The following is a 27,849-nucleotide window of genomic DNA, read 5'->3' on the forward strand; positions in this document are numbered from 1 at the left end:
CTCACTTGCTGAATTATCTGATGGCAGTCATGTCATCGACTTGCCTTGATAGTGTGTTGTTAGAAAGCGAAATTTTTTTTCAATTTTTTGCTTCTTCCACACCTATAAAAAAACTGAGCATATCAATTGAGCCATGCAATATGAGGCTTTCTGCAACTGTATGGGGTTTGGACATTTTAGCTACTCTTAATGCTGTGAGATATGATGCTTCAAGAGTACTTATCACTATGGCTTGATTTACAAATAGAAGCTTGTTGATTTCTCAAAGTATGCAATTTTCTTTTGAAAACTTCCAAGGGTTTGCTTTTTATGATCTGGATGTTTAGTTTCCAAGTGTCAAATTTATTTTGATGGCTTCATATTTTCACCAGAGAGGACTTGAAAGCAAACAACGCACTGTAGCTTTCCATTTAATGAGGTAAAACCATAATTTAAATAAATATCATACTACAGTCTTATATTTTTACCAATCAATTCACTGGATATAGATGGCTCATTTTGATTTTTCACAAATTTGTCTATTTTGCATAAGAATCTAAGTTAAAAAAAAAAACCAGTCACACCATTTGACTGCACACTAAAAAATCAAAACAATTATTATTATTTTTTTTAATGAAACTATGCTCTATGCTTTTACAAACTTAAATAAAGGCACCAGACACAAGCTTTGCATTCAAAACCAAACTGACAATCTGCAATCCCTTACACCTCTTTCATACTACAGAGAGCATGACATACATACATATCATATGCATGCTAGAGCATGATGCTCTCACAGCAAATATTATCAAAGTAGACCAAATTACAAGGCGCACATACACATCAAGGTGGAACCTGTAAATTGCTCATGTTTGTACACTTCATACATACATGTTCATACCCATCGTTATCAATGCAGTTGAATAGTTTTAACTAGGTTTCAATGAGTTGTGGTTGGGGGAGGGGTTGCGAAATATTCATTATATATTTTTTTTACTTTTTGGGGATTGTAGAGCTAAAAACATTGAGAATCACTGATTAAAAGTTTGGGAAAATCAGTGGAAAACGAAATAAAAAAACATAAATCATGAATAAACATATCAAACTTGTGAAAAATTCAGGAGCTGTATTATGCTTTTGCACCAAAAATAATTATATTAATTGGAATAAATCTGATTCACAATTAATCAAAAGTAACTTTTTAATTTTGTTAACTTATTACTGTGAAAAATTGACTTGAAGTCACAGACAATCAACCAGTGACTAAAAATATGTAGATTATGAATGACGTAAATTAAGCATTGCACAGTTCAGCATAAAAATACATAAACAGGTTTTTAACTTGCACTGATCAAAATAATTTTCCTCTGGAAGACATCCTGTTGTTTTCCTAATTGTAAGGTAAAGCATTTACTTTAAAAATAAAAAAAATGCACAAAAATGCATAACAGAAATTTTTGAAAAGAAAATCCTCTTTTAAAATGAGGTCACATTAATCATGTTTTTTAATTGTGAGTTGATGTTAACATATTTAATACTATAAAAAACTTTTATGGCAGCTACCCGATCAAAAAAAGAAAAGAAAAACCCTCACCAGTGATTTCAAAGCAGGTTGAAAAATATAACTGTGAAAAAATGGAAACCAAACACTTTATCAAAACAAATGTGATGAAATAACCAAAGAAGTGAAAATAACAATTACTTTAAATCTATTCCAACAAAATAAAAATGTTCAAATTTTGTTTTAAAATTATTCAAGAATGATTAATTTAACTAATTTCCTACTTACCCTAACCAAACTGATCTTGTTCCAAATAAAATAATACCTACCTGGTCTTCCAACTAATCTAATTCAATTCCTGCTAAATATTAATAGATCAAGATTTTAAGGATCACACTTTTTATAATTCTTCTAAAATGGATTATTTAATTAGATTCCTAACAAAGCTAATGTATCTAACATCAGATAACTGAACCTTGTACTCTCCTTTAAAAATAGCACAATAAAAATTTAAAACTCCTGTTGAGAATCAAAATTGACTTCACTGGTTTATCTACTTAGAACAATACTAATCCAGAAACTAAAATAAAGCTTCTATTGCACACCCAGTTGGTAAAAAGTCACTTGTACAACAGCTGATAAAAATCACTTAATCACATTTACAGTAGATAATGAAAGATAATGTAAGATAGGCAGAAATTGTTTTCGGGACAAATGGTATATTCAGGAGTGATGTGTTTTGTTTATTGTTATCATATTTCTAATGTTGTATAATAAATCATACACTAATCAATTTTTTGCTCCTGTAATAAGTTTTTTCCATTTTAAGATTTTAATAGATTTTTGGGAACTATAGGTAATGGATATTATAGAAATTATATATAAAGTTCAATGACTATATAAATCCAGTGAGATCCAAACCTGTAAAAAGGACACACGTACTAGACTTCTTTTGAGGAGCAGAGCACACAGATCTATTTGACTGCCTCTTTTGGTATCACTGAAAAATTCATAAACTATTTTTTTCTAGCTATTACAAAAGTTTTTTTTTTTTATTTAAAAAAAGTATTCAGGTCTGTGGATAAAAAATAAAACAGAAAAATCATCTTGTAAATTAGTAGCATTGTTTTTTCATAATCAGTTGTACATCTTACCACGGAAATAACTCTTAAAGAAAATCATACAAAATATTTATGCACCACTAATTTGGTATCAAAATAGTCTGCAAACAGCGCAGTGTGGAGATCCACAAAAAATAATTTTATAAAAGTATTTCTAAACAAAAAAAGTCACTTCATGCATCTATCATAAATATTTCATTAAGTGCTAATTAATTAGTCTATGGTATAAAAAAAAAGAAATAGGTTGGTGTGACAAATTAGGACATTTAGTTAATTTGGTTACATAAAGTATAAAAACTGTTTGGGAAGATAAATATTAGAATACATGAAGAAGAAAATTCAAGATGTGTGAAGTAGTAAATGTCTTGAAAGTTAAAAATTATAGAAAAGAAATTAACTTAGAAAAGTATAACACAAATCAATGACTGATAATTAAAAACAATGCTCTAATTACAAGCAGTTAGAGTCACCTACAATATTAATTAAATAGTCACATTTATAATGCTTTTGTTAAATCCAATGAATTCTTGACTCAACTCCAGGCTCAGTTAGAAGATGCTACTCTGTCAAATTTGAAATAATTGATTGAACCAAAACATTTTGAAGTGGCCATGATGAAAATCACAAACATTGTTGGAAGACCAGCATCATTGATGATAACTTTCAGGTTGTTCATGAACTTTTTGGAAAGTGACCTCCACACAACCATTGCTGAAATTGCATCAGAGGTGGGTATAAGTGTTGGAAATGTGGATACACTGTTGTCAGACACTCTTGGAAACAGCAGAGGATTGGCGAGGTGGGTTCCACATCTTCTCACTGAGGAATAGAGAAATGCCCAGAAAGAAGTCTGTCAGCGGCTTCTGAAACATTTTGAGGAAGAAGGAGAGGCATTTTTGGACCATACTGTGACCTGTGACAAAATGTGGATTCACCAATACACCCTGCAAAGCAAGAGAACAAATATGGAGTGGTGTTAAAAGTGAGGGGGTTATCAATCAAGGCTTGCCAGTTAGAAAATTTCTGGCAACTCTGTTTTTGGACTCAAAAGGTGTGCTGCTGATTGATTTCCTGAATGAATGAAGGACTGTAAATGTGGCGTACTACTGCCAGTTGTTGGATGATGTCAGGGCTGCATATTGCAACAAACAATGCCTGTTCACAACGTCCTCCTTCTCCATGACAATGCACAGCAGCTCAGACTCATGATAAACTCACTAAAATTCATTGGCCACCTCTTGAACACTCACCGTACAGTCCAGGATTGTTACCATATGATTTCCATAGGTTTGATTCACTGAAAGAAACTTTAGGAAAGGAGATGAAGATGATGCTACAATTGATGATTATATGTGCAACTGGTTGTTGAGGCAGACATCTTGTTTTTTTGATGAAGGGATTAAGGAGCTACCTATCCAGTGGAGAAAATGTATTTTTGTTGAAGGAAACTATGTAGAAAAATAAAAAAAATTATTTGTAATATTATCTAATAACAATAAAGCTATGTAAACAAATTCCATTTTATACTTGAATGATCCTCGTATACTGATACTTCAAGGTACAGTATCTACTCATTAAGTACAACTTTACTGCTAATTACACAGCTTTACTTCCACATTTTAGAATGTTTACTAGTCATATCTTTTTGTTATATGAGATCAGTTGTTAAATCTATAAAAAAATTTGCATTCATGATTTTCTGTGTTTAATAGGTGAAGCATCATTTTAGAAAAGACTGTTTATAGTACTGCTTTTTAAATTTCTCTTATAAAATTTATGATAAGGGTTAAGCAATTGATCTGGAAGTACCATATGATAATTAAGTATATGGTCATTTTAGAATAAGACAGTAAATTACTGATTCATGGTAAAAAGAAGTAGTGAAAAAAGCAAAGATTTTGACAAAGAATGCACATGTGTGAAAAAAGATGAACCCAAACAGTTCCACACAAATATGTAAGTAATATTACACGAAAATAAAAACTAGAAACAACAAAAAATTCTACAAAACAAAGGTGAAATTAAATCTGATCTTGACAAGCATGATCAGATGGTAGCAGGAATTTATGTTTGTATGAGTATTTGCTTTTATTCCTGGGTAATATCTTATTCTGTGAAATTGTAATTTTTTAAATCACTAAAAAAAGTTCACTGTTGCAGTTAGTAACATGTCAATTACTTTATAATACCATTTACTACACAATAGTTTGTCCCATATATGTATGACCTTATAAAATGTGTGGTTAAAACTGAACTACAAGGATGGGATATATTCCAGGGTAAAAGGGAAGTTTGGGGGTAAAAGTTCCAGGCCTCACACAGAGATGACATTAGCACGTTTAATCTCTCAATGGCATCGAATGATTCCATTCTTCATTAGTTTACTATAAGTTTTTCAAGTCGCTGCACCACATAGTTTGATATTTAAAGGCTGTCAAAGTGGAGAATTAGGGTATTTTTTTGGAAAATGAAAAAATTTAGAAATTTGTGCAGTGATTAAATACAGTTTCTGAAAGGATTAAGTGCACAGGAAATTAAAGAAGAGATTGATACAACACTGAGAGACTCTTCTCCATCAAATTCAACAATTAAAGGATGAGTTACAGAGTTAAAAATGGATTGAACACGCACTAGCAATGAACCACACAGTGAACGCCCTTCTGAAGTGACTACACCAGAAAAAGAAAAAATGCATAAAATCATTTTGGCAGATCAGTGAGTTAGCAGAGTCTGTAGGCATGTCAACAAAACACATATGGAATATTTTGCATGAACATTTGGGCTTGAACAAGCTGTGTGCTAGATGGATGCCAAAGTCCTAGTCACCAAAGACAGAGCTGAAGAAATATTTCAAGCAATTGTCTTGAGCTGTTTTAGCGCAATCCAGAGGAAGTTTTACATTAATCTGTGATGGTTGATGAGACTTGGGTTCATTATTACACTCCTGAGACAAAACAACAGTCAAACAATAGGTTGAAAAAGTTAACCTGCTCCAAAAAAAGCGAAAATGACTTTTTGTACAACAAAGTTATAGCAACCACTTTTTGGGATGCATGTAGAACAATTTTCACTGATTATATCTTAAATGGGTGAAACAACAATAAATGGTGAATATTATGTGACTCTATTGCAGCATCTCAGCAATGAAATTTAGGAAAAATGACCACTTTTGGCAAAAAAGAAAGTGCTTTTCCATCAAGAAATTGCTTCAGCTTACACTTTAGTCATTGCAATGACAAAAATCAATGAATTATGGTTCAAATTGCTTCAACACCCTTCATATTTCACCTGATCTGGCTCCCAGTGACTATCACTTTTTTCCTAACCTAAAGAAATGGCTTGAAGGGAAGAGATTTTCAACCAGTAATGAAGTTACTGCCACCATAGATGATTATTTTAAGGAGTTGGATAAATTGATATACTTAACTGCCATAAGTGCTCTTGTAAATGCTGAGCTATGTGTATAAACTTTAATGGTGACTATGTGGAAAAATAAATCAAAATATACATAGAAATATGTTGTTTTATTACCCAGGCCTGAAAATTTTCACCCTACCCTTGTAAAGTGTATGTGTACTTACCCATTAAAGAATTGGCTAAACACGTGAATTTTTTCTATTAATTAAAACATTATACAACTCTATCAAAAGAACCCTAAGATTTGCACAAGCTACATGAAATGCTTTATAAAGATATATAATAATTCTATCAAACATGGCCCGTTGGTATGATTATATAATTAATAATTAAAGAGCCTACTCACCAACAATTCCCTTGTACATATGTTCAAGAGCTTTCATAATAAAATTCAATCATCAGGAACTTAAAAATTTATGTTATAATCTTAATAAAATTAAAACTTCTTTATCATGTAAATTTGTTTATGTTACATAATTAACTTAATATAATATTTTTTTTTTTTGTCTTCAGTCATTTGACTGGTTTGATGCAGCTCTCCAAGATTCCCTATCTAGTGCTAGTCGTTTCATTTCAGTATACCCTCTACATCCTACATCCCTAACAATTTGTTTTACATATTAATATAATATGACCATTATTATATTATATTACGTTACATAAACAAATTTACATAAGAAGTATTAGTTTATTAAGATTATAATATAAATTTTTATGTTCCTGATGATGGAATTTTATTCTGAAAATGCTTCAACGTATGTATAAGGGAATTGTTGGTGAATGGGACTTTAATTATTAATTATAAAGATATCTATTAAAAAAATAGCAATTTAAAAATACCCAATTAAAAAAATATAGCCTAAAAGAATGTCCAATAATTAAATTAATCTGTTTTCCAAAACCTCTTACACAAACAGGCTTACAAAAAATATTTTGAAAAAGATTTGTTGGAGGGCTGCTGGATTATTGAACTCATACAAATAACTTATTGCTAAATCTGAACCTGCTTTCTAAATGAGCTCATGATTCTTGGGGTTTCATTTCATTGATCTAAGAGAATATTTATTATTTTTTTTAAGCCTAATTACATGCAATAACAATAAATTTTGAGGGAAATATTCTAAAAGTCAACAATTAGCAAAAACATCTCAGTTTCTTCAGGCAGTTGAGGAATGGTAAGTAAACTTATATAAAGATTTTTTGGAAAATGAGTGTTAACTTCAGAAGTGAAAATATGGGTAATTAAATTTAAATTCATTGTTAATTATAATAATTTCAAAAATAACATGATTACAAATTCAATAATTTACAATGTCAATATTTGTTTGTGATTTCATTATTTTCCTCCAAATATTTAATAGCAAATAACATTAAAAAAATAGAAGCAACAGATTAGTCTTTTCATAACCATACAAGAGAGAACATTCTAACCAGAGCAAAGCAATAACAAATAGTTTACAACCTGTAATAGTGAAAATTAAAATCTTTACACTGGAATTTAACCAAATGTTGCATAATACGAACAAATCTAACCTATATTTTAAGCTGAAATCCAATATCTTATCATGAACGTTATCTATATGGTAAGACTAAGTACAAAAACCAAATATAGTTTAATATTAGTCACTAGCCCACTCAGTTATACCTAAGTTATAATTATTGTATCATCTAACCTTATTTTGTTTTAAAAGTGATTATCATTCATGGATTAAAATCAGTCTGAATTAAAAAAAAAAAAATATTAATGCACAAAAATGTGTAGATATTCACTAAAAAAAATAAAAATCATAATATAGCCTTGAAAAATATTAATGAGAAAAAGAGAAACAGTAAATAATATTAAGTGTCTAATCAGAAACAGACATGTTTACTTTGCTTTAGAACCTCTTGCAACCATAATTATTTTTCATCATCTTTACTTTTCTTACCAGCAATGTCACTATACTCTACATGTGCTGATGGATCTCCTCAGGAAAAATTATTATACCAAGCTACTTTGTGTAAAATCTGTTATTAAATTAATGTACAATTCTGTTTTATTTGTGAAATGTTTAATATCACTTCAATTTTCTTATAAGCGATTTTTCAGCTAATATGTATTTCTAAAGTAAATTGATTTTTATAAAATTCAGAGTAACTTATATATTTTCTAAGCTATTTCTGAGGATTAAACTTTCTCAAGAGTTTCTGTTAAGTGAAAATTACAAGAACATTCTATAAAAGAACTATCTCAATAGAGATATACAATTATTTCAATGGTGTGAATTATTAAATAAAACTTATATGCTTATGACTACACTATTTTGTTTCAGTGGTGTTAGTACTTTCTATGAGTAAAACGCTTAAATCATCTGAATTTATATGAGCATTGCACGAAATTTTTGGAAGTTTTGAATAAAACAAAAATATTTTTACATTGATGTTTTATGAATAAATTTAAGGGATCATATTATTTCATTTCTATAAGGTATTGGAAGTCTTTAAGTCCTTATATTTGACAAGCACAAGCCAATTCATTACCTAATCTAATAAACACAAATCATAATTCAATTCAAAGCTTGATTGAATTATGAATATGAATGTGAAAATATAATTTTCATATTCATTTTCTAAAAGTAACAGTGTACTGGTAACTGAGGATTTATGGTGTGTATTTTTAACTATACTTCAACAAGACATAATTTCTACATCTGATAAAAAAATTGTTTTCATTAAAAACATGTGAGGTAATTATCATTAAAAAGTGATTAATGATTAATCGATTAGGATTATTTATTTAATGTTTAAAAATTAGGTTACAATCAAATTTTTAATATAAAAACAATGTAATAACAGTCTTTTTCTGTTTTACATATAACTAATTACAAAGGTTATAAATTCACATGCTAAATTTTGAAAAATCAGTTTTGACTTACTTGATTTGATATCACTTTAATTTTTATCTATGAGATTTTTACAGTTTTTAATATTTTCTGGAAATTTTTTGAACGATCGGTAAACATTTATTTTCCTGTTTTCCTGAACTGTTAATTAGTAGTTAAACATAATTCATCGGACTGGTTGTAAGCTACACAAAGCAGTAGTGCCTTGATAAACTGTAAACTCCAATAAAGAAAACTTTCAGAAACACATCACAACTACTGGAAAGATTAATTATTTCCTTACAGCAATTATAAGCAAAAGCCCAAGTACAGCTGCTTATATGGGTATATATTTTGTAGCCAGTGAAATATGTTTATATAGTCAGAACTACAGCATCTGTAGATAAAACACAGAAAAAAGTGGAAAAGTACAAGATCTCTTTTCAAATTTCTTTATGACATAACATGATAAGAATTAAAGAGTCCAGTGTTTTGCACGTCAAAATAGGTTGTAAGGGTAGTCAACTGGTCTCATAGTTCTAATAACATTAGAATGAGCTAAAACTGAACACAGAGTTTACCACTTTTAACTAATAGACACAGCCACAGCCACTACTGACCAAAATTGCAATGCTAAATTTCTCAAAAATGATTTGTGTAATTTTGATAGAATATTTACAGTTATTTATAATATTTTTATCACAATTAAATTAATCAGAAAATGTTTACACTATATTTATATTTTTTATATATACAAAACATCACTTTTGGTAAGCACAATGTCAAACCTTAATCAAAAGAAAAACAGTAAGACACAGTTAAACATAAAAATTACTAATGTTTAGTTATTATATGTTCTTAACTATTAACTGACTGTAATCATGGTATTCAGAAACAGGGTATAAAATTACAAATGAGTATAATACAAATTATAGTTCAATAATAAATTATTATAAACATTAAATCATGCTATCACTACAACAATGATTTATTAAAGCAACAATCAGCAAAACAATTAAACAAACTAATAAAAAATGCCTAGTGTACACTGCACATCCTTGCGTAATATTGAATTCTTGATGCAGTTACCAGACATTTAAAAGTAACTAAAAACTGAACTAAAGAAATATTTCCTTATTATAATACAATGTTTTTTTCAAGACATAATGAATACATCAACTTATTTGAAACCGACACTTGCAATTTTGTTAAACGCAGAGAACTTAATTATTTTTGGATCACTTACTAAAACAAAAATAAAACTTCTAGACAGTGCCTACTGAAATTTTGTTAAGTTTATATTTTACTATAAGATATACTTAACTGTGAAAGTAACATAAAATGAAATAATTTTAACTCGAGTAAAATGAGTAGAGACTTATCAAAGTTTTCAAAACATCTTCCTAATAAACATATAACAGGGTCTTGATAAACTGATCTAACAAGGTCCTTCAAATGAATAAAAAAAGGATAGAACCAAGTTTATAATAAGAAATATATTGTCATTAATACATTTTTTTACGCGATTGCATATCCAATCACCAACAGTAACTACACATACTCCAAGATAACAAGCTATATTAACAAGTCTCATATTTACTGACACAACTGAAAGCTTGAAATTTAACATACAATGGTAAGGGGGATATGTTTTCATTTATAACTATAGTCTGTCAACAAAGCCAACACTGTTATAAAATGAATTATAAAGACAGAACAATGTTTTATCAAATCAAAAACTAAAATTAAAGTATCCTTCAAGTAATATTATATAATTCACTATTATATTATAAATACTAAGTATGTTCAAAATTATTGTGCTACCATAATAAAGTACTAAATTTTAGAAATTTATTTGCGATTAAGAGAAAAACTAAATAAGTTCATACAACAGCAAATAATAATAAACTGCTTTTGACAAAGATTTCGTCCATAAATTTATTACAAAATAAAAAAGAACATCATTGCTGTAACTGTTAGTTAATAGAGGTGAACTAAGAAAGTATGTAGAGGAGGTTTATAGTTTACAACTTGAATTCCTGTTACAGCATCTAATACTCATTTCCTGATGGATAGGGTAGACTGATCTAAAATACAGTGCTAAAAAATATAAATTGTTTACTTTCATAAACTAGAATTTCTTTATTCTCTTTTACTGTGTTTACAATAACGTACATAATGTATGTTTTAGCATAAAAATTGTGTGATGTAAATCATTGTCATTAAATACATTTGTACTGTGGTATTCATGCTTGTTTTGACTTTGATTAGCTTATTTTGAATTGTAGCAGTGGTGGATTATTGGAAATCTGATTTATCAAAAGTTGGATTAACATGTCTCAACTGTAATTACACATTTCAAATGGTTTACTTCTTAGTAGTAAAACTTTCTATAGACATATCCTGAAAAAAATTTCAAATATACTACGGTTTATGAAGATTAAGGTTTTGAAATGAAAATCATCTGTGAGGGTGTTCCGCATAAGTGTTCATTTTATGACCTTAAAATTTAGTCAGTAAACTTTTTGTTAAAATTTATTCTGAGCATAAAATTGCTAATAAACCAATATTTACTGTGGGAAGAAGCAGAATTCCTAGAAAATATTTTGAAATAAGATTTATAAAAAAAAATACCAAAAATCAATTAACGGGTATGTCATGATGATTCTAGAAGTTGAATTTTGAAGTTTGTTAAATAGTTTTGTAGCCTATTTCAGTCAAGCATTAAAAGGATAGATCATTAAATAAATAGATACAATGTAAACTAGAACTCAACATAGAATACAAAATAAAATATAGAATCCAACAGTATCATTTGTATGCAACATTTTATTTATTGTAATTCATTACCAACTGGATACTACGTATTGATGCACTGTATTAGATAATAAAGATTTTTTCATACTCTTATAGCACATAAAACACACTGCAAAATAAGCGGGGCTAGTCAGCTTGTTTTCTCAGAAAATAACAATGTTCATTATAGACCAGATCCTATGACAAACAGTGTAACACCAGCTCAGCAGAGAACCAAACCAAAAGATTTGAACAGCAAAATACTTAAGTAACCTGATGTAAGTACTACTGCGTAAAAAGATAATTCTTATTTATTCAAGTCTACAGAAATGCCAGTTGATATACTACTTATGAACATATTTGTTTAAATATGAACTTTACTACTAATTTTCTGAGCTATTGTACATTTACTGTTTTGATGTTTTTTAAATATTTTGAACTTTCATAATTTTAAGATTTTGACTAAAAAATTAATGCTTTTAAAAATAAGTTTAAAAACTAATGGAAATCTTAATATCAGGTAAATTTTACAATAGAATAAAACTAATCACAATATACATTGTTTTAAATAAGAAATTAAGATGACTATTAAAGAAAACAAACTGAGACACTTTAATTAATTTTAACAATTAGGTGTTATAAAATACATAAAACGCAATTTTTTAATATTCAATAACAAGAACAAATGTTTTGAAAGATGATGGTCGTATTAAATGAACATAAAAAAACTTGGGACCTAATTTAAATACGACCACAACAACAACATTATGATGACAAGTTGTTACATGAGAATCAACATTTCAAGGAAATCACACAGTTAAGGTTAAATCATTAATTCTCCAACCAAATTGCAGGTTAATAATTATAATTGCATTAAAAAAACAGGAAAATACATGACAAAACTAGGACAATTTGCAAGTAGATGAATGACAGAACCTGTGAAACCCAGGTAATACAATCCTAATAATAAAGTTATTCACCTCCCTGTTCACTGTTCACTGTTTATGAATAAATTCATAAATTACAAGTAAATTTAATTGAACTACATTATTATTACATCATCATATCACTGTTTTGCCTGATAGTAAAAATCTCACTAGTATTTGTAAAGGTTTAGTTCTGGAAGTTGACAAAAATGATATAAACTGGAACATAAAAGAAAAAAAAAGCTGGGTTATGCTGTATGTAAATAATTAAGAAACAAGAAAACAAATTTTTGTACACATACACAACCAAAAATGTAAATGAAAATTATAGTAAGAATATGGGTACACAATTTTAGTTCCGAGATTAATATTGAAGAAAATCTAACAAACATAGTGTTTACTCATTTTAAATAAGAATTTCATAATGTAAAATGGAATAGAAAGTTTAAAATTTGAAGGAGAATAGAATTTAATTTAAAAAAAAGAAACAAGATATTTACAGTTTGCATAAGAATCTGGCAGCTATAAGAAGAGCAGAAAACTAGTAAAGAAATATTTGAGGCTGGGGTAACAGTCCAAGAACAAAATATAAAAATGTTAAAGATTTCCTGATGATACTGTAGGTTATTTTGGTTGAAAAAATGGATTTTCTTTTTTAAATGTCAGAAGAATCATATGAGTTCATTGCTTGATTTTAAGAAATTCAATCTGAAAGCAAACAATAGTAAAAAAAGTAGATGAAAGAACAATATCAAGATAGCTAACAATATTTAGTGGTACGATAGCTAACTCACATGATGTTAGATTATGTATGAAGTAAGGAGAATATGAAAAGCAAAGAAGCTAAGCCAGAAATGCTTTCATGTAGAAAAAAATCTGCTGCTTTTAAGAACAGATTTTTCTTAATATTTATAGAGACTGTGGTGCTTTTTTCTAAAGAATGTACTTACTATATGGCAAAGAAAAACAGACAACAGTTAAGCCAGAAGAACAAAGAGTAGAGGTAAAAGAGTCTTTGCAAATTAGATGGACTGATAGAGAAAGAAATCGCGATGTTAATATGAATTGGAAAAGAGACAATTGTAACATGTAAGTGAGCATGGTTAGTGTGGTACACAAAAAGACATTGTGTTAGTTAATTTGATTGTAGAAGAAACCAAAAAATATAAAAATTGTAAAGGAAGAAAATGATTAAAATACGCAAAACAAATAATCAAGGATGCAGGAGAAATACTGAAGTTATAAAATTATTGCAAAATAAAAGGAAATTGAGAGGGGTACATCAAATCAGTTAAATGAGCAAAGAAAGAAAGAAAACTTAAAATTATTAATTTTATTCATTGTACTTTGCATATCACAAATCTAAGATTTTGACTAAACTTATGGGAACAGAAATGAAAAACAAGCATAACACCTACTCTTAGTAGTATCCTAATAAATGAATTAGCTCAATAACGGATAAGAAACTTCCACTAAAGCAACTTCTTTTGCTTTGGTTATAAATCATAAAAATTGAAGCTTATTCTTAAAAGGGCATAAAGGTTTTTAGCTTATTTCCAATCAGGAAAATAAATGGTTGAGATGCTTTTATGTAGTGGTTACTTCCTCAATAATTTTTTTATACGACAGGACCAGATATTTTAGCATAAATAAATTACAATAGAAAAAAGGGTTTATGTATTTCATGTAAATAATTTCACTAGGTAGATTATTAATTTTAAAAACAAATTTCTTTTAATAAAGTATTTTTATGATTTATGAAATTAACCTACAATACATTTTACCACAGAAACTTACAAACAATTTTATATGAGGATAAATCAAATATAAATGGGATTTTTGTTCCTGAGCATCTAGGGTTGGTAGGAATGACCCCACGCTTCTAGTATGCTTATACATTTGTATAAGCATACAAATATACATTATGTATGCTTAGATACATATGTCTGTCATCTATTCGTATCACTCTGACAAAATTTATGAAATTCCAGTTATGAAAGATGGAAAATTCTGAATTACAGAAAATTTGGGAAATAAAAACTGCACCTATTCTTAACATTCCAGGAAATATGGTAGAAATCACTGTATCAAATAAACTTACCTAAACAAATAATATACTGATCTGTTGACTCCTGCTGACTCATATGGTAAGGTCAGATAATTTATTCAGATAATTATGTTAACAGATTTTGTGATGGCAAACAGGATTTTTTCTACATTACTGCAATATTGTATGGATTCAATACTTTTAACATTACAGAAAATCTCTTGAAAATTCAGTTAACTACTGACTTATACTATATAGTAAACAATACAGAGGTTATTAAAAAAAAAAAACTATTCACAGAATGAAAACAGTTTAGATTATTGTTTTTTCATGGCACAAAAGGAATAATATTTTAGAAATATCCACGAGTAAAAAATCCATTCAGTTTACAAGTAGCAAAAATATATAGCACAATTGGATAATATATTTAAAAATGATATAAAATGTTAAATTAAAACTACAAAACAAACATATTTCTAAATAGACGTAACAAAATTCCATACACTTAAAATTATGAAATTCACAATAAACACTATAAAATAAATATGTTTATTGGTTGAGGTTGTAATAAAACTAGAAGAGACCAAAACAATATAATTCACCTCCTAGTTTTAAAACACCAAAAATGCTATTTTAACAATCAATATTACACATCGATGACAAATTCAAAATACCAACAGTTTTATTTTAACAAGCAAGATTTTTTTACACACCAATAGAAAACTCAATAACAGTAGCGATAATGAAAATATAATTACAAGCAAAAAAAAAAAAATAAAAATAAAATAAAAACTTTGTTACGAATATCTAAAAATAATAAAAAAAATTAGTAGCTAAGATTTTACCTCAGGATGATGTTCTCTCAGGTGTCCGATGGCATCATCTAACAACTGCTGCTCAGGGGGACCCTTTACACAGCACACAACACACAAAACGTGCAAAAACAAAATGTAACAGAAACAAAAGAGACAACAACAAAATTTTAAATTGTTGTATGTCTCTCTTGTAACTTAAGTATAAAAATTAATTAAAATATTTACAAATTATATAATGAAAAGCAACAAAAAATTATAAAAATGCTAAAATAAGTGATCATATTTATGTAAAACATAAAAAATAGATAAAATACAATAAAAAGATCTTTAATTAGTATCTTTTAAATAAAAGTATGTGAACTATTTCTATTTAACATGCTGTATTCAAGTATTTATTTATTAGAATTAAGTAATAACACTATAATAAAAATGCAATAAAAAAATTGCTTGGCTAAAAGCATGATTTTTAATAAACCAAATAAGGTAAAAAATGCAACAATAAAAAACATATAATTATTTCAGTATTAAATACTATTAAAAAAAATTAAAAATAAATCATAGCACTATCTATAATAGCTAAACATAGACATAACAGTTTAATTAATTTAAATATAAATTAAACGTACTGAACTGACCATGTGGAGAGTGCGATGATCAGGTGGGAAGTGTGGAGATCCAGGGTGAGGCGGTGGATGTGACCATGCACCAGCACCTGCAGTACCTCCGGTTAATGGTGGTGGCGAGCTAACTGGTGTCGATGGGTTTGAACTGTAGCTGCTTACACTTTGGTCAGTCGGGTATATCTGTTAACATACATTGACAATAGTGCAACTAAAAATAATTTCTACACAATGTATAAAAATAAATGAATACTTCAAAATTACAGTGGTTACTCTTTACAACACTGTCAACTATAATGCAAATAAGAAAGTCTGTGTTGTTATCCAAAGTATGTTCTTTCTAAGAACATCTTTAACCATCAAATTCTTTATACAATGTACCACTGTAATTGTATAATTAATTACAGCATACGAATGACTGTTTAAATGTTGAATGTTGTAGACAATTACTTAATCATTTAACAGTCGGAATTTTTAACCTGAATATGCAGAAATATTTTAGTGTAGTTATTTGTTTATTTTTATAGCTCTCCATGTTTATGTCTGAAAATACTTTATAGAATGACTATAACATCTAGAAGCATAGTTGACAGTTAGTATACATTGCAACAAATGGTAAGCAATGATGCTTCATTCCACAAAGCAGCAAGTAAAAAATTGCTGCCATAAGCTTATTTAATTAAACAGAATAGAAAACTAAATTTTAAATAAGTAGAAGGGACCATGAAGCTGAAACGATAGTAATGAAACCAACTGCATATCCTGATTTATGGCAGACAGTAGACACATAATTGTTTATAGGCAATACTGTCATGCTGTAATAATTATATTTACAAAATCACTGCTATCTGGCTAAAAGTTGCCATAACTAATCCACATGTTAGCAAGACAACAGAGCTGTTCTAAAATACTTCTATCTATAGTTATTATCATTATTTGGTATAAATTGTATCTTTAAATTTACTATAAAAACATAGCTTGAATGTTGAAAACTATTAATTAAGTGCAAATAAGCAGGCAAGCCATTTTTATTATGTTGTATTTAGTACATCTAGAGTACACAGAAAAATCTGAATGAAGTTATAAATGTATCAATACTTTGACATATTTGATTATATATTTATTAATCTTTACATTATGTAATTCATTAATCACAGTTACCGGCTTCAGTACTATCATAAACTTATAAGTTTATGATGGTACTGAAGCTTTGTTCTTAACAAAATAAAAAAAATTTAATATGCTTTGGTCAGTTTTTCAAATATAATGCTGCAAAAAATCAGGCTTGATTTCATATAGTTTGTGAATGATAAAACAAAAAGGTACAAAACATCATACTTAAAAAGCTTTCATAATTATGAATAACTAATACTTTATAATCAAAAATGTAAACAAAGTACATTGTGTTATCATGCTCTAATTCATGTTAATAAAATGAATGTATTTACTATAATTCAAAATAATATTTTATTTATTGGGTAGAATGCATTTGTTTGAAATTTATTTTTTATTGAGAATGGTAAGTTATGAATGAGACAAAATAAATGAGTAGAAAGTATCTGTAAGATATCAAAGTTCTGTAAAAACTCATAGACATTCAATAAGAAAACTGGAAAATTGCCTGTTTCATTTATATCTTTCTTAATTATAAAGACTCCTCTATAGTGTTAGAAACAGGAATCACTGCAACAAAATATAAAAATTCAAAATACCAAAATTTAATACTACAACTGTAATAGAAAATAATTTGTGAAACAATGTACCAACAAACCAAAGTGAATTATACTAAGGAACATGCAAAGCAGATGAGAATAAACTGATGCACTGAATCAAAAGACAACACACGAAAAGATGAATAAGAGAAAAATAGAATGAAAACAGCATTATATTACATACAGGCAACAATTATTTCACAGGGGACAACATATTTCACACAATATATACTAACAAGATTAATCATGAAGAAATGGTTAACCGTGGAAAAACATTCAACATAAACTAATTATTATCTTATTAAGATTTTTAAGGTTCTATCTAATTATTTATTTAGAGTTACTCTGATAAGGATAAAATAATCCATCGGTTATTAGTGTGTCAGATTTGCCCTGCCATCTATCCACTGAAGATGAGATATATGATCGGCATAGATATGAAGGCTGTTCATAAGACTCTTTCCTGTAATTATTATGAAACCATTAGAGTTAAAACCAAACTTGAAATTAAATTAGAGGATGAAGCAGACTGAACTGCCCCTAAACTAATACCAAGCTGATCAACCTTGGAACCTAATTTCTTCATTTTGATAATTAAAATGCCCAAATTATAGTTTTACGTAAAATAAAACTGAGGGATAGATAACCCTTCATTGAGGAAGCAAGACTGAATAAAAGCTATGCTGACTAAAATTTATAGCTGCCTAATTCAGTCATTGTTTCAGTAAATAATTGAATATCATAACATCATTCCAGTACATCAATGACAAAGAAGATTTGAATCCAGTAGGAATAACTTTTACAGTGAGCCCAAGGCTACTCTTAAATTATTAATCAATTACTGACAGGAATCGAATAAAATGACAGTCATAGTCTGGTAAAGCAACTCGCATCACAAATCCTCACCAGCGACTGGAAACCACAACTTAACTTATCCCTGAGTTTAAGTTGCAGGTTGCTGCAATCTTTAGTCTTATCCTCAAGAAAACAAAGCAGTATAATATAATAAAAATGTTTCAACAATTACACAAATGTTTGTATGAAATTAATTTCTGCCTGAAGTCAGTCTACGCTGCACTGTCAGTATTAAATAATTTATTTACATACATATTTTTTAATTACGAAAATGAGAAATTTATATAACACAAATGAAAGTTGCACTTAGAGCAAAAGTTTTTTTATTATATAAGAGATTTTTATACTGTAAACCTTTAATTTATATGGATGATTTACTATCAAATGAAAGTAATCATCATAGATGAACAATTGTTTTATAGTGAAGCAGTTTATTTAGTAATAACTACACATGGTTTCTGACTGTTGTTTCTTGCCTGCACTACGTAATGATATTTTCAAAACAGAATTGAACAATAAAACTTAATAAAAGTAAAAAAAAAACATAAACTTGGAGTCAACATCCCTTATTTGGTACTTTTAGGTATTTGTTGAATAGTAGTAGTTTTTTTTTTTTAAATTTTAAGAACAAGATTTTTTATAAAATCCCACTATTATTACTGTTCTCTGATTTAATCATTAATACTGGCTGTAAGGAATAACAAAATAACTTTCAGAAATAGAATTATACTGGCATTACCATAGTTGTGTCTCACCTGACAAAAAATAGCCATTTTTAAAAGTATTTTTCACACATAAATGATGATGTAGAACAGATACATAATGAACATGATTCAAACAGTAAATACAAATTTAGGTATGAAAATACTACCAGTTTTTTTATCCTGCAGGAACAAACATGACAACAGATGACTCTGATGAAACAAGTCGTCAGTATCCTAGGCATAAGTATAACTGATAATTGTGTTCATTGTAATGCTTTAAATATGATACATCTGATTGGAGTATCAGTACCAGCAAGACATGAACAGGAAATCGAGAAACACAATTAAGATAGATGTATAATATACAAAAGTAAAAAATCAGTGGATAGTATTATTATTCTCCGAGTAAGATGATGAATTACATTACAATCTTATAGCTCTATAATATCTGGAATATCTTAGGGAGAATGAAAGTTGAAAGGCATGAGAATAAGGATAAAATGACAATAACTCAAAATCAAGATGTATAATATACAGAAAGTCAAAAATCAGTGGATAGTATTATTATTCTCCGAGTAAGATGATGAATTACATTACAATCTTATAGCTCTATAATATCTGGAATATCTCAGGGAGAATGAAAGTTGAAAGGCATGAGAATAAGGATAAAATGACAATAACTCAAAATCGATTAATTGGTTCTCATTCTCATCAACAAAGTAAAGAAATGAATAAATGCTAGGTCTGCATGTAATTGGTATTTTTTAATATTTTATGATATAGTAATCACTGTTACTTCAAAATAAAAATAATAATGTGATAGATGGATTACTTTAAAATTAACAAATTTTCAGATAGAAATTTATTTTGAAGATGAAAGAGAAGTTAAGCTGAAAAAGTTTATATTAATCAAGCATTACAGAAAATTTTATAATAAAATTAAATCTATAACATTAAAAATACTCAGATAATAAACAAAATTCATGGAGTAAATAAATGAAATATGGTAATGTGCAACAAATATGCAGAGATTAAAAGAGATACAGAATAAAAAGTAACATGAAGTATATCGGATTGAATTCCAAACTTATGACAAACTTTTTTTAACGCAATATTATGCAATAAAAATAAAAAAACAAAAAGGCAAATAAAAATCACACACACCAATAAAATAGTTAAAGTTGTGAATTCGGGGAAAAGAAGTTTAACATGACAAGATAAGACACAAGATTAGATTGTGTCAAAATCGAATAGCATAACATCTAAGTGTAAAACAAGAGTAAAGTGAACCCACATCCCTTTGGTCTAAACTTTACTTATTAGGGAGGGGGAATAGGAGAGAAGGGAAGGATTTGAGGTCCACTTAAACTGACCAAAGTTTACTCATTCGGTTAAATTGTGGTTCAAAGCTCACTCACCCCTTGTCTTTGCCATCGGGGGAATAACATAAACTTAAAGTCTACGAGACGTTCTCACCACCAGATTAATTATAGTCACTGATGCATTTATGTCCATATAATTAACTCAAGAAGTTTGCAAAAAAAATTATTTAAGATTTTCGATTAAGAAATAGTTATAAAGAGAACAACATATTCTATAAAAGTTTAGATATGTATATATATATATATAAACAAGTAAGAAGGAAAAATAATATCAAGAGATATGATTTCATGCTTATTTATAATCAAAGTAACATTTAATTTAATTAGCTTAGAACGAAAACATTAATGTGTAATATATAACACATTACACTTGCAGATGCAACAATAAACAATTCTGCTCTCATCAGCGAAATATAATAAACAGTACTAAGAAAACAGCCTATTCCACTAGGAATACATTTAAAAAAAGTAAATATTCATAATTAATTAAATCAAGCACTGTAACATAACTGATTTATTACATCGTAAAAACATTATACAAACAGTGATTAAGATTTCTTATTACTTCCCAGAACATTTTCAGTTGAATTTATTGATATAAAAATTATGAGAAATATTTACAAGTCTTGAAATTGAGAATGTGAATTGTAAGTTGCCACCCATTAAAAAAAAAGTAAAAAAAGCTTTTTTTCATTCTTTTAAACAAAATTTTAATTTCATTTTAACCTCAGGTATGATTAAGTTCCATTCTGTTCCTTATCAGGTTATTGTAGTAACTTGATTCATAAAAACTATGTAATATCTTCTTACCAATGGTATCTGCTAGTGAATTACATAAGACATCTCATTTTTCTTTAAATAATTCACTATTTCATACTTAATTATTATTATTACTATAGTGAAATTTTATTATTTAATAATACTATTATTAGTTCAGAAGGATGATTTTACAACTTGTTTGCATTGCTAACTACTTTGCTAAGGTCTTTGATTACACTAATCAACAATGATTTTGTTAAATGAGAGTGATTAACTGATTATTATACTGCTTTTCATGCTGATTTCAAATATGAAATCAGAATTCTATCAGGCTTAGTGTTTTTTAACTACCAAAATTATTTTCAGGTAGTATCATGCATGAACTCCATAAGTATAGGATTTTTTGAATGCATTTTATTACATTATTTACCAACTAAATAGTTTTTGTTTATTTATTACAATCTGTTAATTGTTGTCACATTGATTTGTTAGCCGTTAGTCATCATTTTTATTATTTACAAACTCATTAGTTATTTCTGTTGTTATTATATTTACTTACAAACTGTTGTGCAGACTATGGAAATATTTTTAATTCCCATTCAAGTGCAAGTTCTCGAGCGTGAACATTCAGTTTTCTAGCTGGCTTTGGTATTTGCTGGTGTATGTTGTTCAGTAAAATGAGTGTATGTTTATTAAATTAGCATGTTTATAGTGTTTCTTTTTAAACAATATTAGTTATTGTAATGTTTTAACAATGCCTTGCAGTTGTATTACAATTTCTGCTACATCAGTGGTGAGATAACATTGAAGTCTCAGAAAGAAATATAACTCAACTGATAAAAAAGTTGTATGAACTATATTTTGGATGTAAATCAGGTGATCAGGTCAAATCCTGGGCTCCTCAAATTTGCTGTGCTTCTTCTGTAACACTGTTGACTGCTTGGCTAAATGGATCTCGTCACATGCCATTTACAATTTGAATGGTTTGGAGAAAACTGAAGGATCACACCACAGACTGTTATTTTTGTGTAATAAAGATATCTGGGATAACAGATAAAACTAGATGTACTGTTAAATACCCTGATATTCCCTCTGCCATGTGGCAAGTGCCACATAGCCATGAGCTTCCAATTCGAGTACTACCAGAAACATGCCCCACCACGTGACGATGAAAATGAAAATATCAAATCTTGTGCTTACATATCAGGTGATGAAGAAAGAGATCCTAAATTTTTAGAAAATAGGTTTGCTGAACCCCATTTAATTAATCAGTCAGAATTAAATGATCTGGTTCGTGATCTAAATTATCAAAGAATCAAGCAGAAATACTGCCATCAAGAATGAAAAGATGGCATTTTTTTATAACCAAATACTAAAATAAGTGCTTTGCATGACACACAGTCAGAATTTGACCATTTCTTCTCTCAGTATGAAAACTTAGCACACTGTAATGATGTGGAATCTTTACTGGAAGCTTTGGGACATATGTATCATCCTGACAAATGGCAACTTTTTATTGACTCATCCAAGTTTGGTTTGAAAGCTGTTCTACTTCACAGTGAAAATAAATACCCATCATACTATTAGCATATGCTGTTCACATGAAGGAGTTTTATGAAAATAAGAAACTTGTATTGAGCAGGATTCAGTATGAGAAATATTTATGGCATATTTGTGGAGATCTAGAAGTAATAGTGCTTTTACTTGGACTGCAACTTGGATAGACTATGTTCTGTTGCTTTTTTTGTGCGAGTGGGACAGCAGGGATAGAAAAAACCATTACATAAAAGAGCAGTGGCCAAAGAGAGAGATACTAACTGTAGGAGAGAAGAATGTTGTTAGGCATTCGTAAATCCAGAAAAAGTTTATCTTCTGCCATTACACATTAAGCTAGGTTTATTCAAAAATTTTATTAAAACAATGGATCGCAATGATGCAGAGTTTCAGTTTCTAAAAACAAATTTCTTAATATAAGCATTGCTAAAATAAAGGAAGATAGATTTGTTGGACCAAAAATAAGAAAACTAATGAGTGATCCAACGTTTGAAGAATATTTGAATGATTTGGGAGGTTGTTGCATGGAAATCATTTCAAAATATTGTAAACAACTTCTTTGAAAACCACAAGGCCAGTAACTACAGAGAACTTGTGAGTGAACTCCTTCAAAACTAGAAAGAACTTGGGTGTAACATGTCACTCAAAATCCATTTCTTACATTCACATCTGAAATTTTTCTCTAACAATCTTGGTGCTATCAGTGGTGAACATGGAGAACACTTTCACCGGGAGATATCTACAATGGAAGTACAATACCAGGGAAAATAGAACCCAAAAATGCTAGCTGACTACTGTTGGAATCTACAGAGGGCTCTACCTACAGCAAATTACAGCAGGAAATCCAAAAGAAATAGATTTTGGGCGAGTACAAAATGCATGTAATATATTGCCATATTATTTTCACCATACATTTTTGTTTCAAAAGAAATTAAAATTAAAATAAACTGAGCCTGATAGAAAAAATCTATATGAAATCAGCATAAAAAATACTATAACAATCAGCCATTCACTCTCATTTAACAAAGAAAAAATTAAATTTTGTTGGCCAGAATTATTTGTTGTTTACTTTTATATTGTGAATTTTTATTACATAGATATTATGATATCTTTATATTTGATTGATTTTTATTACTTTTTTAGATTTTGCTTAGTCATTTTTACAAAAAAAATTCTATTCTCATTAGCTAACATCAGGGATTAAATTTCAGGTATAAAAGAGATTTCACATCCAAAAGCCTCTCTAAAATTAAATCCACATCACTTACAGTCAAGGTTCTGAATGCCCGGTAAGCATGAGCAGGAATGCTTAGAAAAAAAAATTAAAAAATATTACTTAATACAATTTTCATGAGATAAAAAACCTATAAAAATTACAAAGAACAAAACCGAATAAAAATATGTAAGCAGAGAAGTTGATTGTAGATTTTAATATAATAAAAAGAAAATACATAACAAAATAACAAATTCAATTTAACAGTAGAAAGCAATTTGGAATGGAGAGAAATATAATTAATTAAGACAGTATATCCCTAATAAATTTTGTATTCTAACACCTAGTGAAAAAATATTTTTTTTATTTCATCAGCCTACAAACATACCAATAAAGATGTTATTCCTAAATAATTCACAAATTTTATTAAGTGTCTAGCCAGAATGAATCTATGAAAAATTATTTAAAAAATTACAGTTGGAATATTTCTAGCATTTGATTGGAACTCAAAAAACATTATTACAACTGCTGACTGCCCAGTAATGATACACTTATTTACAAATTACTTCTTTTTTTTACACCTGACGTATCAAATAAATTCATTTTTTCTTAAACCCAAGCTACTTTGTAGGGTCTTTATAGAAATCTAAAACAGATCATGTCAACACTATTGTTTTGTACTATAATACATTTTTAATATATCTTTCTTCTACAGAGTTGATCAGAAAGTAAGTTACACCTCCTCTATGAAACAAATACATATTTATAAGGCAATCTTTTTTTTATTGAACAAAAAACTACATATTTTTACCTATTTTTCAACAAAATTACAAAGCTTTTCTAAATAATTTTCATACCTTGTGACAAGTTTTTCAATTCCACATTCATAAAAATTTCGTCCAATTTCCTTCAACCATTTAAGGACACCACTTCCTTCAGTTCATCATCATTAGTGAAACGCTCCCCACCCAGCTCTCGCATGAGAGGAACAAACAGGTGGTAGTTGCAGGGTGCTAGGTCAGGGCTGTAAGGCAGATGAGACCACACTTCCCACTTGAATTTTTACAGTAATTCCTTTGTCACATGCACTGAATGAGTTGCATTGTCGCAAAGAAAAATGACCCCATCGCTCAATCTTCCGGGTCTTCGATCTTTATTGGCTTTTTTAATTTTTTTAAAGTCTCACAGTAAGATTTGGCATTGATTATTGTTGCTCAGGGCATATTCACTGTAAACAACTCCCTCAGAATGTTATGTTGTCAGCATAACCTTTCAAAGATGTGGGGATGTTTACACTTTATTTGGCTGTAGCGAATTTTTCTGTGTTCATTCATGTGATGCTCGTTTAGACTCAGGAGTGAAATGAAGCATCCAGCTCTCATCCCCTGTGATGATTTGTTTCAAAAACTGTGGACCAGTCATAGAATAACGTTGAAGAAAAGAAAGAGTAGATGCAAAACTGTTTGTGGTTGTCGGTCAACAGATGTGGCACCCATTGTGCATACATCTTACGGTAACCAAGCTGATCATGAATAATCGTAAACACACTACCATAACTGATGTTAAGTTCACTTGCAATCTCTCTAATTTTAATGCACTGGTTACTCAAGATAATTTCATTCATGTGTTCAGCATTACGCGTTGTGTTGAAGGACGCCCAACATGCAGTTCATAACTCACATTTGTTCTTCCATTTCTGAACATTTGGCATCATTTTGTGATCATCAGGCATGACACTGCATTCTTACCATATACCTCAACAATTTGGCGATGAATTCCAAAACAACTGTAATTTTTTGGCCACAAAAATCGGACTACTGAATGAATATACTTCTATGCTGGACGAAACCTCTGGAGAACACACCATATTGACAACGACACTACACACATACTGAATGTCATACAGAATTGCTACTGGGGGAGTGTGAAGACAACAAAACCAGGCTGTCACCACAAGACATTAATATAACACTTTCAGTTCAAGAACACGGCAAGGGTGTAACTTATTTTTTGATCCACCTCTTGTACTATTAAAAAAATCTTTTTTCATGGAAAAATATGTTCTTAAACAGTATAAAGCATGCATTGTAACAAAATATTTCACATATTGTTACGTCCATTATCAGATAAAATAGAAAAGGTTGACTGCCGGTTGGTATTTTACAATACTGGTGGTTAAGTTAGTATTTACATTTGAATTATTATTTACAACACTTTTCATATACATATTTATTTAAATTTTATCATGTATCCTTACATTTTTTAAATAATGTGAATCATTAATGTCTTTATCGTATTTCGCTCTACTGTCTAACCTGATCCTTTTTTATACTAGTCAACAACCCTTACATACAACAACCTTAGTCGGCTATTTGTAGTTTTAAACCTCATAATTCCATTCTGTTTCATATGCAGATCCATTAAATAAATATGAACGTACCACAATAAATGAAAATATAACATGAACAAGAAAAAAGAAAGTAAACATCAAATACACAAATAAACATCACATGTGAAAGAAAAGTTGCATGATACTAACAACTGTACAATCTACTTTTATTTTTGATAGTAAAAATACTAAAATACAGCTATACTACAACTGAATGGGGGAGGGAAATATATACTTATATATTCTTTTTTTATAAAAAGTACCAAAACAAATCCAATATAAAAATATAAATATATACATATATATTTTTTTAAGCATATGCACAACTTTTTGTCTACATTTTAACACTGTTTTTTAATATTATAATGTTAAAAATTGTAAAGAAACAGCTATCTGTTGTGACTAAATGTCAGTTACATCATATATATTGAATGAACTACAGTAACAAGTGATCTCAGATCTGTTCATAGAAGGTAAATGCAAACAACAACTTAACTCCTGTTTATGTGAATGGATTAAGCAAAATAAACCAATTAATAAATTTTTAACAAAATTTAAAACAAATAAAAACAATAACGAAGAACTGACCGAGGCAAGGGCTTTTCCAAGGGTATCACCAGAAGTCTGTACAACAGGACTGTGCGAAGTATAGAGTATGCTAGCAGGTGAACCAGTTCCAGCACCACCCGACGCTGTGGTTCCACCACGAAAACTTGACATGGGCGGCAGTGTTGCTGGTAATGGAGGACCAGGTAGACCAAGGGAAGAAGCGACGACGGAGTCACCCGTTGTCGGTCCAGTTGGTGCACCACCAGCAACGGCGGCTGAACCACTAACACTACCCGGTGACATCTCCCCATATCCCTAAAAAACAAAAGTAAAATATGGACTGAAGGAAACAAAAGTAATTATGGACTAAAACAAATAAATAAATAATAGTAACGTGATAATAAATCATACTACAAGAATAATTTAAAACATAATGAGCAAAATATATAACATTACTAAAGAAAGTGTGGAGTAATATACCATTTTATAGTTTTTGTTTTTTTTTATTCTGATTCACTAAATATTAACTTTCAACATACAGTAATATCCACTTATTATAACTTTAAATACTGTGTTTTAATTATAAAAAGAAAACAATTATTTTGCAATTTTTTATTCTACTTCTATTGAAATAACTAATATTAATTTT

At 28.9% G+C, this 27,849-nt stretch overlaps 1 protein-coding gene across 1 annotated transcript in view; it reads right to left on the minus strand.

Annotated features, from left to right (window-relative positions):
- Positions 1-27,849, minus strand: part of da (transcription factor daughterless) — a 526,412-nt gene that overhangs the window by 67,279 nt on the left and 431,284 nt on the right. The window contains exons 8-10 of the mRNA XM_075363694.1: positions 27,240-27,515; positions 16,099-16,266; positions 15,494-15,556 (exon numbers count right to left, since the gene is read on the minus strand). Coding sequence (XP_075219809.1) covers positions 15,494-15,556; positions 16,099-16,266; positions 27,240-27,515 — 507 coding nt within the window. The remainder of the gene's footprint in view (positions 1-15,493; positions 15,557-16,098; positions 16,267-27,239; positions 27,516-27,849) is intronic.

Source organism: Lycorma delicatula, chromosome 4, assembly GCF_047948215.1.
Source record: "Lycorma delicatula isolate Av1 chromosome 4, ASM4794821v1, whole genome shotgun sequence".
NCBI classification, from domain to species: domain Eukaryota; kingdom Metazoa; phylum Arthropoda; class Insecta; order Hemiptera; family Fulgoridae; genus Lycorma; species Lycorma delicatula.